At 41.4% G+C, this 16,967-nt stretch overlaps 1 protein-coding gene across 1 annotated transcript in view; it reads right to left on the reverse strand.

The window, feature by feature from the left end:
- Nucleotides 1-1,580: 1,580 nt before the first annotated feature.
- STON2 (stonin 2) overlaps nt 1,581-16,967 on the reverse strand; it is a 112,639-nt gene continuing 97,252 nt past the window's right edge. The window contains exons 6-7 of the mRNA XM_073349345.2: nt 8,732-8,934; nt 1,581-6,674 (exon numbers count right to left, since the gene is read on the reverse strand). Of these exons, the coding sequence (XP_073205446.1) occupies nt 6,591-6,674; nt 8,732-8,934 (287 nt within the window). The 3' untranslated portion in view covers nt 1,581-6,590. The remainder of the gene's footprint in view (nt 6,675-8,731; nt 8,935-16,967) is intronic.

Genomic DNA, 16,967 nt, shown 5'->3' on the forward strand with positions numbered 1-16,967 from the left:
TGAGAATGATGCTAGTCAAATCATGCTAAGACAAATCTCCTAGACACAGGACTGCAGCTTGGATTTAACAGGGGTCCAAGACAAGATGCTGGAATTTAGCTTTTGATCCTTTTCTGTTCTTTATCTTATTCAGAATCTTAAATAGCTGAGGCAGGTGATGTGGCCAGGATCCAGGGAACTAGGATTACTGATAATGGTATAGCTTTTTTTGTACTCCCTCACCAGCTATGGACTTCACTGCTCCACTCCGGTTACATATAGGCTCCTGCCTGGACACATGATGTGATGATGCTCTTGTATAAATATGTCCAGTACGGTGATATTTCAGCATGTCTCAACTGTCTATTAAAAGCTCTGTTACAGGGGCCTATTACTCCCTATGCTTCCCACTGCCTCATCTAAAACTGTCCACACATTTCTAATTGTGAGTCTCTCTCTCTCTCTTTTATTATTGTTCCTGCGTGTTACTAGGATGCCATGCTTACCTGTCCATGTCCAATGCCAACCATCTGACCCAAAACTACCACTTCCAACTGTCTTTGTAACTCTAAATAAATAAGTAAACTGCCATTCCAACTGCCATGGAACTTTCTGATTCCAACGTTCCATCTTGTTGCCTGCTAACGGGACTTCATCTAATGGCTTGTTTGCTGCTTGAAGAGCAGCTGTGCAGAATCATTCCACATGTGGTTCTATTGCACTACACTAGAAAATCATTGATTTAATCCCCCCCAATTTTACCACAGCATACTTGGAGGAACTGGGAAGGATGACAACAAATCTGCCTTGTGGCTGAACAGCCCTTACGAGGGAAGACTAGTTTTCTTTGGCTTATAAAACAGCCAAGGTCTTCAGTCTGATGTAGGAAGTACCTGGAATGAGAGGCAGCCAGGGGCACCAGCTGCAGTGACCTTGGCAGAAGCTGCAGAGCACTCAACTGATACGGCTTCTCCAAATTTGGAAAAATCCCAAGAATTATGGCAGAGGCCTTTGTAAACAGGACTTTACTCTCAATTACAGCTTCAAATGTTCTGATTAAGGCACTCCTTTCCTCCATGCCTTCCCTCCAGTCCTCCTCATGTCACTTAAAAATATGCTGGGGACTGGATAGGCAGATGCTGCCCTCATGTTTATTTATGCCCTTGCTACTTATAGGGGCTAGAAATTCCTGGAGCCCACTGTGTGGGAAATGGCAATCTGATATTGACTCATTTGCAGCTTCTAAATTAGAGATGGAAAAGACCTACTTAGAACAGGTCAGCCGGTCCTGATTGCACCCACAAATGCAGGATTCTCCCGTATATCATTACAGCTTTGTGCATCCATTAAAAGGCTCAAGTGATACATCGCCTAGCATTTCCCTTGGATACTATCCCACAGTTTAACCAATCTCATTGATTATTCAGCTGAAATATTCCCTTTCTTTGTATCACCCCATTATTTCCAGGTTATGTTGCCTCTTGTACCTCTCAAAACAGTTCTCCTAGAAGGAGCCCTTGGTTGATAGCACAGTGTGCTGAGAGCAGCAGGATATGGAAGATACAGGACACAACTTCAATTTCACGATCAAAATGTGAGGATTTTGTTTTGTGTTTACATTTATTTAACAGCTTTCCCACAGTTCAAACAAAAATTATATCCCACTCCAGAGCTGCTAAAAAAAACCCAACATCACAACATAATTAAACCACCTCTACAGAGTTAGCCAGTGTGTAGACTTTCTTATTTTACAAAACAAAAAGAGAGGAACATGTTACAAAATAATCAGATCAGTCCATCACAATAGTGCAAGAGGTTATGAACTGTGTGGATGGATGAGGCAAAAGGAAGGTTAGGAACAACTGAAATTTTGTTGTCCCAGAAGGCTTCAAGGCTCACAGCAGGTTGCTTTAGGCTAAATGGCAGCAGATGGTGTATATTTCTTCAACAACTGATCAGTGACTTCCATTAATTCCTAGACTGATGAAAACCATGTAGGCTAAATCTGTAAAAGCTGACCTAGGCGGTGTCATCTTTTAAAATCTGCCAACCCCCAGAATAAAGGTAACACATCAGGGCCAAGTGCCATTGTATGCTAAGTGCCACTGAAATCAATGAGAGTTTCCTGCAAGCGACTGACAGAGTAATTGGGCTCCAGAGATGGACGTTACTGGTTCTGGTGCCCCTTCTTTCACTTTCAGGACCTTTTGCAATGAAACTGATCCTTTCATCAGTAGTGAGATAATCAGGAGGGACTCTTGGCAGCTCGTGAGTCAAGAGGACGTGGCTCCTCTAACTCTTGGACCGTCTTGTCAAGTAGGTATTCCAGGCAACTCCCTGCCAGAAGATAATGTATGTCACAATGACATGATATCTCAGCACTGCTCAGATGACAGCATGCAGTGAAGAGCCCTATAATTTCCCCAGTCTTTAGTGAGGATTATCATTTTAATCTTGAATAATTTTCAAATGCAGCAGGTATCATCAAACTGTTGGAGTATTTTTCAGATGAATTTGCCTTTTTTTCTTTGTTCTTATCAGCAAAATATCTAGAGTTATTAAATATAATATGTATCAGTAAGAGGAGTTTAGCTTTAAGGGGAAGACTTTAGTCCAATCACTCTGATCAAATGTTGTCTGTTTCTCTAAAACGTGGTGTGGATTTTCCCCAAAAAAACATTACCAACCACACTGCACCCCAAGTACCACTACTCTCCAAAAATGAAACTGAAAAAGAAAACAGGAGGGTCAGAGTGGAAATAGCTTCAGGAAATAAATGTACAGGTGCACGGAAGGCACTTTTTTTGCATGTTGCACTCCAGAACTATAAGCACTTCAAAGGGCAGAGACTGTGTCACTCACAAAGGGTGTACCTAATGGAAGGCATTTAAAGGGACCTCTTCCTAGAGGCGGAATAACTATTCCTATCATACAAACCTCTTGCATCTAAATCCTTTCTGCTGTTCTAAAGTCTGATGAAATTTTTGATTCCCGCCCCCAACCAGTACTTTATCCTAATTACTGCTGTGTGCCATGTAAATGGAGAACATGGTCCATGCATAACTGCACACTAGCAGAAAGAATGAGATCGAAAGACAGACTGCCATTGAGGAAAGCTGACACTGGCCACATCACCCAAGGACAGCGTAGCCCTCTGAAGGCACTAAAGGCCAGATGTTCAAGTGCTCAACCGTCAGGCATGGGGCTAGATTTTAAAGAGTTCCCACCATCTAGAAGCCCCCCCAATTTGCAACACTTATAGCCAGATTTTCAAAAAAGCCCAGCACCCAATGCTCTTTTGAAAATCTGGTCATTTATTCTGGTGCCTAATAGGGAGGCAAGTTGCTCTGAAAATCTGGCCTTGATAGTTGGTACTGAACTTTGGAAAATCCGACTGCATAAATATAAAAGTATCAAGGATGCTCTGCAGAAATCAAAAGGGGATTAAAATAGTTTTTCAAGAACAGACGACCCAATTTCATCCACTGAACTCCAATTGGCTTCTGAGGAGCTACTCCTGAGTTATACTGGTATGAGTGAGATCAGAATCAGTCTCATAGTGTTATTTTCATTAACTTATTTTGAATTAAAAAGAGAGAGCAAGAGGGACAGAAATGAAGCAACAACAGAAACCTCTGAGTCTCCATCATCCCGTTTGTTGGAAAGGATCTGTCCTGTGGCTGGACTGCCATACACGTTAAACTTCTTAAAATAAAATAGAGAAGGGGAAGTGTGTTTGAGTTCCCTCACTGTTTAAGGCATGTCATATCTTGTTGCTTAATTATTTCTTATATTTAACTGTCACTAGGATGCATTTCCAAATCTTCAGAGGTTGGGAAAAGCATGCAAAAGTTCATATACTGATCTAAGCTAGCCAAACGTCTTGGGTCTGCAAATCTGGGCTAGAAATTTAATAAGAACAGCCTCTTTCACATGAGCTTTCTGATAGTTCCTCAATAACATCCTGAGAACACATTCACTTCTTGTATTTTGTTACTTCTCTTTTTGTGCCTTATCAGAAACTAGGATGACTAGATAGCAAGTGTGAAAAATCAGGACAGGGGGCATGGGGTAATAGGCACCTATATAAGGCAAAGCCCCGAATATCTGAACTGTCCCTATAAAATCAGGACATCTGGTCACCCTACCAGAAACTGGTGTTCTAGAGGCAACAGTGAAAATAGAAAATAAGGGGAACAAAAGTTATGTAAACTTTTTTGAACAACAGTTTGTTTTGAGTTTTGGAACAGTGGGAGGAAATTCTTATTTTATACAGAGATGGATCTGAGCCACAAATTCAAGTTCCTAGCCAGCCCATTGTAAAGGGTCAATCAAGAAATTTGGATCTGGGTTCAGATTTTGAATTTTTCTTCACCCCAGAGTCAGGGGCTGTTTGGATGGTTCAGGCACAACTCTCTAACTTTATGCAACCCTATGTCATAAATACTTAGCACTTCAACAGTGCTTTTTATCCACAGCTCCCAAAATGCTTTACGAAGGTGGGTATGAGTGTTCCCATTTACAGATAGATCCTGCAAATACTTACTATGAAATGAAGTGCCTGGAGCTGTCCCTTGGGCTTCACGAGGACTACCTGCAGTTGAAAGCTCCGTGCCCAGTAATAAGTCTTTGAAGGATTGGGCCCTGAAATATTTTTTTGAAATGTGCTTTTGCCATAGATGCTGTAGCCTTATTGCTGCCTAAAGAAAAAGATGAGCCTTTCTTTTTTAATTTTGATTTAAAAGGACATCATCAGATTACTGTAGGCTTAACATTTAGGTGTATATAAAAAGAGGGCCTTAAAAGGGGTCTCATGATTTTTTAAAAATTTTAATTAAAACAATTTTTAGTCCAAATGTAAATAATCCAGTGTGGCATTTGGAACCTGAACACAGCAACACTGTTCATGGAAGTCACAGTGAAAGTAACCAGGAACCAAAATGAAAGTCTATTTGTCATGACCCACACGGAGTGAAATGCAATATGTAAAAAACACACAAATAATGAAAAATAAATTTAGAATTTTAAAAGTCTCTCTGTTTTAATGAATTAGCATGTTGTTAATAATACCATAAGGATTTTTTAAAATGTATATTTAAGTCAACAGTATCCCTTTAAAAAGATAAATGGTTTAACAAATTACAATTCTTTTATCAAAAACTATTACTTTTGGGCAGGGGAGCAAACAGGTCAGATACACAACTGTAAAAATTAGGTATTGTAAACATTTTACAACTCAACTGCAATGTGTATTGAGTGAGTGATTTTGCCTTCTACAGTCTAGTCTAGGAAAAAGATAAGGGGGGGACTTGCTACTATTTTCAGCTAAGAGGAGGTTTCTTTAGTTCACTGTGATAGAAGTGTTTTTAGAGGTTTTTAGTCCCAGTTAGTGTGTGATTTAAAAGATAATTGTGTCTACAGTACACACATTTGTTACACTGTAGGCTTTCTTGAAACAAGAAGTACTGTTAGGATGGAATCTGAAAGCAACATTGTATTGCAAGGACAGGAACACACAGCATTTACTTCTTATAATGCCTTCCAAAGTATCCTGAACATAAGATCCTCCTGTCCAAACAACATGAACCAGTAATCAGTCTACTTAACCATTCAGGAAAATGTTAAAATAAAATCTATTTCCCTCAGATATCTTTCTAGGCAGGAATGGTCTAATCTCAGTAATGCCCCTTCTCTACCCCTGCTATACACTGCACACTTTCTATTACAAGCAGCTGTCACATGTTCAGTCAAGCTAATGGCATAAACCTGACCAGCAAGTGAAAACCTTAAAAACAAATTAATTTTTCTCATGACTAGTCAAGATCCTATTAAAATGTGCATTACTTTAGTGTTCTGGTTTAGAGGATGAGAGAAGAAAAGGTGACTGGGAAGAGTCAGATAATCATCTATATTATTTGTTGTTTATTTCATAGATTCATGGTCAGAAGGGACCATTATGATCATCTAGTCTGACCTCCTGCACAAGGCAGGCTACAGAATCTCACCCACCCATTTCCTTGGCATTCACTATGTTCTGGATGCAGGGAAATTTTTACTCTGTAGACTATTTCATAAAAGAAAGATCTTTTCACGTACCACTTTTCCCCTTGCTGTTCCCCAGTTCCCCCAATGCTTAGCTCTCAAAAGGTTTTATTCTGCAGATCACAAGGAAAGGCTCTGCTGATGACCAAACCACCAGCTTACAAGAAAACATTCAAATGATAGGAGAAGACTGTAAGCGAGGTCAGGGTTGCTTTTTGTTTTGGCTGCAGTTGTCGACATAACATACTTCAGTGCATAAAGGTAAATGGTGAAGAAGCAGAAATGAAGGCAGGCTTGAATGTAGTGTAAGTCTTTCTGTCAATACACTGGATGAATTTAAAATGTTCCAGCAAATCCCTAAGGTCTTCTAAACAAACTGTCAACGAACCTCCTGCCAAAATACAGATCATAATGAGCCAGGAAACTCAAGACACAGTCACACTGAAGAGCATTTTTTTAAAAAGTACTGCTTTGTACTTCTTACAGCTGAAGCTAGGTGTTGCAGTTCTCTTTAGCTGGATCTGTTGACATTACTGCTCCTCCCACGGGTCTTGCAGACAAGTCTTCCTTCACTGCACAGCACATTCCCTGGCATTTTCAATTTCTGCTCCCTTCAGATCAAGATTCAAGTTCTTTTTTTGTTCTATTTCCACCTGACAAGAAAAAAAAAAAAACAGGGGGAACATCTGTATTGAAAAAGGAAGGAAAAGAACAAGAAGCTCTAACCAGCTTCTGATTTTATGTTCTCCTCAGGACACAAACTTTTGGATTATCGCAGAGGCTGGGAAATTACTTGCTCTCACAGGTTATAATTAGATATGGGATGAGGAAGGGACTCTGGATCTGGATTAGGTTTAGTACAGGGTTTTCAATTTCAGGTTTGAGGTCACATGAGGGCTAGAGTTTAGAGATTAAACAATGCTTTAATCTTTTCAGCAGATCTCAGTCATTTCATCCAAACGGACAGCAATTTTGTAACATTTTTCACAACTTGGGATCAAAATGTCATGAAAAGAACTGTCCGTGAGTGACTCTGAATACAGTCAAACTGATACTGGTATCATCCCCCTTCTGGTTTTAGATCCAAACCCATCATCTAAAATTGCAGAAGCTGACTTTGATCATAAAATCTGAAGCCAAGCCACCCTGAAATTCAAAGGGGTTTAGATTAGAGATTCTTGTTTTGATCATATCTGATATTGTTAATTAATAACTGCTAATTAGTAACTGTATTTCTAAATAGCACCAATCTACAACAGTATCCCAGAAATTTTACAATGAAACATATACATCTTAACACATTAAAAACATTCAAGAGTAAAATAAAAACAATTCAGATCCATCTGTGTATAAACACTCAATCTCTGTCTAGTCATAAATAAAGTCATGCTGGGCTGAACACCCTTGGGAGAAAAAAGCCCTTTTAAAACATGTTTGAAAACCTAATTCTGTGGCACACCACAGCCTACTCTCTAAGTATTTCTGATTTACCAAACACTGTAGTATCTGGGCACCAGCAAAATGATGTAAAACAACAGTAAAGTCCTGGATGCTCAAGACTCTAGCTGTCCATTCCCTTAGGTTCTCAGAAGTAGTGATGATAGAGACCAGTAGCTTTCTACTCCGTCTTGGCTTATTACGGGCAGAGCTGGTAGCACCACCTTAGTTAAGGTTGTCCAACATTTTCCATTATAGAACCCTATTTTCCGCTGCTTGCAACTTTGCCTAAATGTAACCATTTTGTCTGAAATCTTACATGCCAAGTATCTGCCTCAGGCTGAATTTGTTTTAGAAAATTTCAGCAAAAATGGTTAAATTTTTTTCATTTCTGAAAACAAGGTTATAGAAAAATATGTTGTTTTGCCCATAACAAGAAGTCTTACAGCCATTTAACGGGGAAGCTCTAGTCCCTCCCTACTTTGAAACAAAGACAAACAGATTCTGTCTCTATAGGTCAGTGGTTATGGCAGTTGCCTGGGATGTGGAAAACCTAGGTTCAATTCTGGAATCTCTCCTAGTTTTGACCAGAAATTCCATCCTGGACCCATGAAAACTTCCAGACGAAAGATGTGTCAAAACTGGTACATTTCTACAAAAAGTTGTGGTTTTGACAAATCTGCCCCGTTCTCCCCACCCCACCCCGCCAAAGAAAAAATAAAGTGTTGAGAAATTCCCGATCAACTATACTTAGGTGCCAAAATACCTTCAAAAATCTGGCCTTTAGGAGCCTAAGTCTCATTGAAAGTCATTTCTAAAACAGGACTTAGGCATTTTTGAAGATTTTACCCTACATCTTTAGCTGGTGCAAACTGGTGTAGTTCCACTGAAACAAGTAGAGCTATGCTGATTTATGCCAGCTCAGAAATTAGCCCATCACAATTTAAAAGTACTGAAATATTTACTTCTAAAGAGAATACCTGCAAAATTGCTGAAGCTAGAAAGAAAGGTGTGTACTACTCCTACAGAAAAGCATGAAGAAACCCCGTGTCGCTCAACAGTTACTTGTTTGGCAGTGATGGATACAGGAATTCAAAGTGCGATGAGTTAGGGTTGTCTAAGCACAGGGCCGGGAGTCAAGAGTTCTGCTCCCATCTCTGACTCTGTGTCACCTTGATAAATCATCTCTTTCACCAGCATTAAATACATCTAAAGAAAAATGAATCATGCAATAGCTATGCTAGCCACAGTGACTGCCAGCTGCCCACTTTACCTTGTAACTATAGTGTGCTGAATAGTTAACCCATTTCCTGACATCAGTCTTGTCCTCTACAGAAATGGACCGAACAGTGGCTTTGGACGCCGAAGTGGTGGGCATGTCAAACTCCACGTCTACATAGCGGACGAAACTGGAAGGCACTTCCTGGTCAGAGCCAAGCTCCAGGTGGCAAAAGAAGCAGTGGGGATGGCCGGAAGCTGGGAATAGAGAAGGTGAAACTTAAAACTGTTGTGAGGATCAACGAGGGCAACACCTACAAAGAAGCATCTTAAAATAGGAGTAAACAGAGAATCTGCTAGAGTAATTTATGAGCTCATAATAGCTACATTGCAGCTGCAGCTTCCAGAGATGACTAAAGTAAACAAGCTGCAGGGATGATAGTTGATCATTCTAGACTGGCTTCAGTGAATGAGAATTCTGGGTATAAACCAGTCACCACAGGGATCAGGAAGGAATTCTCCAACCTATTTCCATGTACAGCACTGGTGTACTGAAGGCAGTTTTTTACTTCCTCTGATGCATCAGGTATTGGGCACAGCCAAAGGCAGGATCTTGCAGTACACAGTCCAATGATGTCTTTCATCTGAGGATCACATCACACTTTCAGCTAGGTATTATAACCATTTTATAGATAGGAAAATAAAATAAAAAAAATTAAATGATTTCTTTAAGGTCACACAGCAAGTCAATGGCAAAGCTAGGAACAGAACCCAGGAATTCCAACTTCTAGTTCATTATTCCATCCCCTTACACAATACTCACTCCTTAAAAAGGGCAATGTAAGTGATAGTTTAAAATTGCAGTGATCTGTGAGCATTATGTTTTGTTTTTTGTCCCCTTTGCCCTGTTGGAAAGCTGTGTGCTCTAGTCATTAGAGCACAGGCTGACCATCAGGACATATGGGTTCTATTCCTGGCTGTCATCAACTCATTGTGACCTTGGGCAAGTCACTTAACCTATTCGTGCCTCAATTTTTCCTTCTGCAAAATGAGGATAGTATCTTTCAAAAGCGCTTTGAGAACCTTGGCTGAAGGGTGTTAGATCAATCCTATGCATGATTATTATCCTTACATTTTGTCTAAGTAAAACAAATCCGTGCATGACACAACAAGGCTCTGGCCATCTGGTTGTGCATGATGATATTTAATTTCTGACTATCCATTTTGCAGTCACTATGGGAGCATTTGCCTTTTATACAAGTTAGCAAGATGCACACTGAGAAGCTAAAAAGGAATGCAGGAGGTTGGGTTTGGGAAGTAAGAGTGGAAAGAAGCCTGTAAGCCCTCCACATGGAGCAGAATGGGAGTACCATACATGATGGGCTTGCAGGATTGGGCCCTGGAAGACCAGCAGTACCCAAACAATGAGCACACCCAGAGTTCATTCCAAAATATCCAGCCCCCTGAGCCTGCAAAGCAAGGCAGGGTCTCTTCAAAGATAGTACTAACTCTTAGCATTGACAGGGTGAAATTCACCCCTGTGCAGAGAGCCAGCACTAGACAACGCCTAAGCACCTCTGAGTCCCACTTCAGCCCTCAAAATAGAGCTTAAATGGGATTTATAGGCCTTGTGCAAGTGCTTCTTCAGAGGGGTGAATTTCATCAGCAGAACACTTGGTATTTTCAAAGCACTTCACAAACACTACTCAAATCATGCACAAAGGCTTCCTAATGAAGTTTAAGGTCAACGCTGCTTCTGGTCAGGCCAGAAATAATAATATTATTATTAATAACAAATATTGTATATTGCTGGCTACAGGCTTCAGCAAGGTTGGGGTCCCATTGTGCTAAGGACTGTATAAATGTAGAGTAAATACTGCACAAACAGGCTCTTCAGAATGCATTGGTGTTCCCATTTTTAGTTGGATGGGGGTATGCAGACACGAAAAACAAGGGAGTTAACTAAACGTTTACAGACTTCAAATACACCTTGACAGAGGTTTTGGACCAAGGTTCAAGGACCCTTATCAGAATGGCTTTGTTCTTCCATAATGGAAAAGCAACTGGAAGCAGGTTTCCAAGAAAACTCCAGTTGTCTACATCTTGAGCACAAGGTTTAAGGGCTGTGCCTTCTCCATGCATATTAAGTCAAGAGCCTATCAAAGACATGCTTCAAGAGAAGGAGGAAAAGGTTTAATTTAAAAGAGCACACAGAACCCCCCAAAATGTTAAAATAATATGGTACTCATTTGTTCCTTGTGTTGCAAAGAAAAGGATAGTATGACTTTATTTTCTCCAGTAAATGGACTTAAAATAAATAAATAAATAAATAATTTAAACACTGCTGCACTTTAATTCTGGCTTTTCATCTTCAAAACATTTCACAGACAATTTTAAAAAAGCATCTAAATGACTTAGGAGACTCCGGCTACATCTACACTACAGCTGGGAGGTGTGATTCCCAGGTCGGAGAGCCGTGCTTGTGTTAGTGTGCTAAAAACAGCAGTGTAATTGTGGCAGCTTGGGCTTACTGCCTAAGTACCACCCTGTCCAAGATCTCAGGTATGTACTTGGACGGTGAGCCCAAGCTGCTGCCTGTACCGCCATGGCCACGTTGCTACTTTTAGTGCACTAGCTTGATCAGAGTAGCGCATATACATCTACCTGAGAGGGGAACTACACCTCCCAGCTGCAGTGTAGATGTAGCCTACGGGCATGTCGACATTGCAATCCACAGGTGTGACTGTAGCTAGTGTAGACTGTGACATTGCACCCCATAAGGCTTTATGGAAATATGCTTATGAATGTATATATGACATAACTGGAATATGTTTTATGCTACATATGCCATGTAACATATCTCTGTAAAGGTTATGATCTACTGAATCTACTCATCCTATTTGTATGCATGTATCATTTTTGTATTCGAGGTTATGAATATTGGCTGTGTACTTGCTTGATTTTTAAGCAGCCTTAGTAATGCATTTGGTCAGCTTCCTGAGAAAGGAATGTGCAAATTAAGTTACCAATCAAGAAGCACTTAACAGACAATGGATCTTGGAAGGCTCCAATCCACATAAGAAGTCTACATGAGGACGTTCAAGGTAGCATATGAACCATGGCTGCTACCTGTAAGTTCTGAGTCATGCATGGAGATGTGACTTGCCCATGTGACTCCAAAACTCCAGCTTGGAGCTGGACTTTGCATAGGAGAGAGGATGGGGGTCTTCACCTGCAAGAGAAAGTCTATTTAAGCCCATGGGAGACCCCTCTATTGTGTCTTCAGGTGGCTCAAGAGATAGCCTCTCCACCCCCAAAGATACCTGAAAGAAACTGGAACAAAGGACAGTAACTACAGCGGTGTAAGTGATTGCTGGACCCAGACTAGAAGGAGACTAGTCTGTAAAGGGAAGCTTACTGGAACTCCTCTGAGGGTGAGGTTTTATCTGTATTCAGTTTTCTTACTGTATTAGACATAGACTTGTGTGTTCTATTTTAATTTGCTTGGTAATTCACTTTGTTCTGTCTGTTTCTACTTGGAACCACTTAAATCCTACTTTCTGTATTTAATAAAATCACTTTTTACTTATTAATTAACCCAGAGTATGTATTAATACCGGGGGGGGGGGGGGAACAGCTGTGCATCTCTCTCTATAGTGCTATAGAGGGCGAACAATTTATGAGTTTACCCTGTATAAGCTTTATACAGGGTAAAACGGATTTACTTGGGGTTTGGACCCCATTGGGACTTGAGCATCTGAGTGTTAAAGACAGGAACAATTCTTACGCTGCTTTCAGTTTAAGCCTACAGCTGTTAGGGGATGTGGTTCAGATCTGGGTCTGGGTTTGCAGCAGGCTAGCGGGTCTGGCTCAAACCAAGCAGGGCACTGAAGTCCCAAGCTGGGAGGGCTGGGAAAGCAGGGGCAGAAGTAGTCTTGGCACATCAGCTGCAGCCCCAAAGGGGTTTCTGTGATCCAACCCATCACATAGACATATCCAAACTAGCTCTGATCCAGATAGGTCACAGCTAGCTCGAGTAACAGTAGCAGTGAAGCTATGGCAGCATGACCGGCTTCATGAGATAGCCTTGCCTGCCTGAGACCCTGAGTACATACTCAAGTGCTGGTGCTGCCATGGCTTCACTGCTATTGTTACTCAAACTATCTTTGACAAAGTAGCTCAGGTATGTCTACACTGGCTGCAAACACACCTCCCTATTGCAGTGTAGACACATACCCTAAGTACCATTTTACTTAATAAAAATCATATGTAAATACATTTTAAATACATTTCAAAATCTGGGCCTTTTGTCATGAGGCTAAGTCCCATTGACTTTTGAAAACAGGACTTAATGCTTTGAAAATTGTACCCAATATCTATATTTAATCTGCAGACCACCACTGTGTGGTAAGGAAGTATTCTCCTGTTTTGGGTGCAGGAAACTGAAACACAGAGAGGTTAAGGACCAAACTGTGTCTGACTACAGCATGGATGCACAAGGGGAGGGAGCACAAGGAATCTTTCCCAACATTATATATGTCGTGGCTGGGTACAATTACAGTCTCCTTTAAGCACAGAGACTGTATTCTCCTAGAACCTCTGTCAACAGAAACACCCCAGAAAGGGGGACTAACATGGATAGGGGGCAGCATTATATCCACACCTCCAATGGCCAGTGGAGCTGTCCAGCCAGAGAAAGCAGAGCATGCTGAACCATCTGGAGGAATGGTGTAATAGGTACATTACCCCTGGGCACAAGGGAACTCCTTGAGGCACAATCCATTGTGGAGCTACCTTGGAGTGTGGGGCTTGGGGAAGAGTATGGCTGTGTACCAACTCCAATGCAGACCTGTGACTTGCCAAAGGCCACAGAGAAAATTACAGTGTCAGAACTGGGACACAAAGTCAGGAATTCCTGGCTCCTGATCCTGTGTTTAAAAATAGATCTTGGCTGCCTATCAAAGTGGGCATTTCCTAAGCTGCAGTAGAGCTATGAGCATGCACATTAAATGCTGTCAAGAGCCAATAATACCTCCTGGGAAAGACAGTTCCACCAGTTACAGGCAAGGCTGGGAGCACTGCTTATTAAAGTTGCCCAACATTTCCCATTATAAGACCCTATTTTCAGTTGCTTATAACTTTGACAACCTTTAACTATTTGGACTGAAACAGAGCCACTGAGCATTCTTTAGCCCAGGACTACCAGGCTCAGAAGCACTTTCCATGCAATGGCTGCTCCAGGCTGGGGTGGGCCCAGGCACTGGAACTAAGAGAAAGGAACACATTTTATTCTTCTCTGACAGTCTGTTATGCACTAACAGCTGTAAGAGGCTCGAGCATGCTCAGTGAGGATGGGCTCGTCAGAGATTTTTGCTGTTAAACTCTAACAAATCTATATGGAGCATGCAACTTTTCAAAGGTTTATAAGTTGGCCAAATTTTGGTGGATTTTCATGTGAACAGTAAATGGCACATCCCTGACACAAAGACCACCCCTTGCCAACTTTGAAATCCCTGCTTCAAAGCATGGGGTCACTAGAGCATTTCAGAAGAAAGATATCAAGAATTTTGTAACATGGGCTAAACAACGGATGTGTCCCTAGCCTCCTTCTCTGATTCCTCTCTGGCTGAAGTTTAAAAAAAAGCCAGAGGAAGATGCCTGGTATGTAAAAATTTAAGCCCAAACAGTTAAAGTTTGTCAAAACAAGGTCTTGTAATAGAAAATGTCAAGCAATTTAAATGATAGGTGGTGCAACTAGCCCCACATATAATACAAAAAACACCTTGGACACTGCATAGCGTCATAAGAATGAAACTAAATATTGAATCTACTTGTCTGACAACACAGGACAAATAAGCAAGGCCTTTAACTATCACAACAAACCTAATGTTTATTTATTTGAACTTACTGTTTCTGATTGTTTATAGAGTGCCACTGATGCACTTGAGACAAAACAAATATGGTCTGCTGTGAAAAACTTGCAATCTAAGAGCCTCAGCCAACTCCCACCAAAGTCAATGGTAAAACTCCCACTGACTTCAAAGACAGCAGGATCAGTCCCTAAATTAGCCTAAATTATGTTGGTTTACACATAACATGACCCCATGAACTGTAGTCAGTTGAACTCTGCACAACTGAACTGAGCCATAAATTATGTGGGGAAGGTGTCATTTATTTTTAAACTATTTAATCAATTCTAGTAGTAGTAATGAGTAACAGTACATGCAGATTTCACTGTGCACATAACTGAAACATTTACTGTTGGTGCCCACTCAAATGTCTGGCACTTATGTTAACTAAGTGAAATGTCTGTGAATGCAAAAAATACACAAAGTTATAATGACATACATGGAAGCCATGCAGTTATTAATTGACCAGGGGTCACAAAATAGAACATTATACTTTTATTTCCCCCGCCACACCCAATCAGACCCCTCAGTCTGAAAGAGGATAAAGTTTGTAGTAAAACCGAGAAGACATCAGACAGATTCATCCTCTTCTTGGTTTCCTGCCTCCCTAAGGAACAAACACCTCATTCTCACTTTCAATGACTCACTCCTCACAATAAAGTCCATGTTGAAAATTATCTGTGTTTCAGAAATGGGCTTGAGCTGCCATGTTCGGAAGGGACCTGGTTCAACTGTCTCTGAAGTTCAGAGGTGGTGAGATCTAGGGTTTTAATTTGGCCCACTTTACAGGTAGGGCCAGCCAGCATGCTTGGGACTGGATCCATAGCCAAATTGCTCCACAGTTCAGGATATCTAGATCCAAGATTCTGGTTTGGGTCACACCTCTGCTTTGTTTGTACAGCTTTTTCCCCACTATCATGAAGCCTCTGTATGGATATTTTTTTAACATTCTTTTGTTCCACTGCTTAGAGGGTAAAAACACATGCTAGTTCTCTTGTACTGGATCACATCCAGTTGTGACTGAGGCTCCATGGGGCCTATAAACAGGCTTCCTTTATCAGCCAGTGTCAACATGTTCATTGTGAATCAGAGAAGAGCAATAGACTTTACCAAACTGTACTGGGAAGAAGCTCAGCAACATACTCTGTGGAATCTTGCCATTAGTTGCCTCCAAGAGAAAAACACAGGCTAAATACATGGATTGATTCAGTCATATGCTTTTGAATTTGTAGCCACAAGCAAATGGCCCAGACACTTTCGCAGATGGTCCTGGTGGCAGGTTGTAAAGCTGGAGAGCATAGGGCCTGTTCATATCAGGAACCACAAAGACAAGAAGTCAGGATAAGGCAGTGAAGCTACAGAAATAATTCTTAGAGACTGGTGCTTGGATTTTATGATCTGCAAGTGAGCACTGGGTTAAATGGTTTAGGACTTGGTTACCTTAGTGACCCACCACTCTCTCCCCCCAATACCACCTTCAGTGGCAGTCAGTAAGGACAGGCAGCTAGATCCCCCTTAATTTAAACTGGAGGGAGCTGCTGCACAGTATTTTCCATGGGGGTCCTTGAAAGTGGAATTTGCCCTCCCTTTTTGGTTTACCAGAGCTTGGATTTGTCAACATTCAGGGCATGCAAAAAAGCCCACCCTTTGATAAGGGCTGAAGTTTGTGGGTGGCTAGATGTGTGGGTCTCTATTATTATATTTTGGGTGACTATTGTGGGTGGCTTCATTCAGGCAACTGTGTATTTTTTTAAAATTTGTTGTATATTCTGAGCATCTAGAGGCATGGGATAAGTGCTGTCAAGAAATATAAATAGCCCCTGAGAGGCAGGGATGGATTCAAACTATACTAGGCCTGCCTCCACCAATACTCTAGGATTCCCTCCCACACCACCTCCCACAGATATAGTGGCCATGTCATAATGCTTGCTCCCCTCTCTTTTCCCTCAAATCACACTGTGACCTGACAGGAGGGGCTGTCTCCAGCCAGGGCACCTCTCTTCCTCCCAGGTGTATCAGACATGTGTCGCTACTGCTCAGTACTGTGTGGGACGACTCTCCAACAGCAGGGAGTGCATCTCAGCTTCATCCTCCCCTTCTGGGAGGCAGATGTAAGGTCACAGACAGAGACCAGGACAAAACTGGAAACTTGGGTTAACATTTCACAGAAGGTGAAAGAAAGTGGGTTAGAGAGCATCGCTAATGGCTTGAGCAGGCAAAAAAGTCAAGAATTCTGGAATCTGACCTGGGGGGTCATGCAGGCGGCACAGTGGGATTTTCCTAGCAAGCACATAATTATTTGCGTGTAGGGTCAGGCTGACAGTATGGCTTTTTCCAGGCATGCTGCTATTGACATGAGATTAGTCTTTCATCCTGATGTTT

This window comes from Lepidochelys kempii, chromosome 6, assembly GCF_965140285.1.
Source record: "Lepidochelys kempii isolate rLepKem1 chromosome 6, rLepKem1.hap1, whole genome shotgun sequence".
NCBI classification, from domain to species: domain Eukaryota; kingdom Metazoa; phylum Chordata; order Testudines; family Cheloniidae; genus Lepidochelys; species Lepidochelys kempii.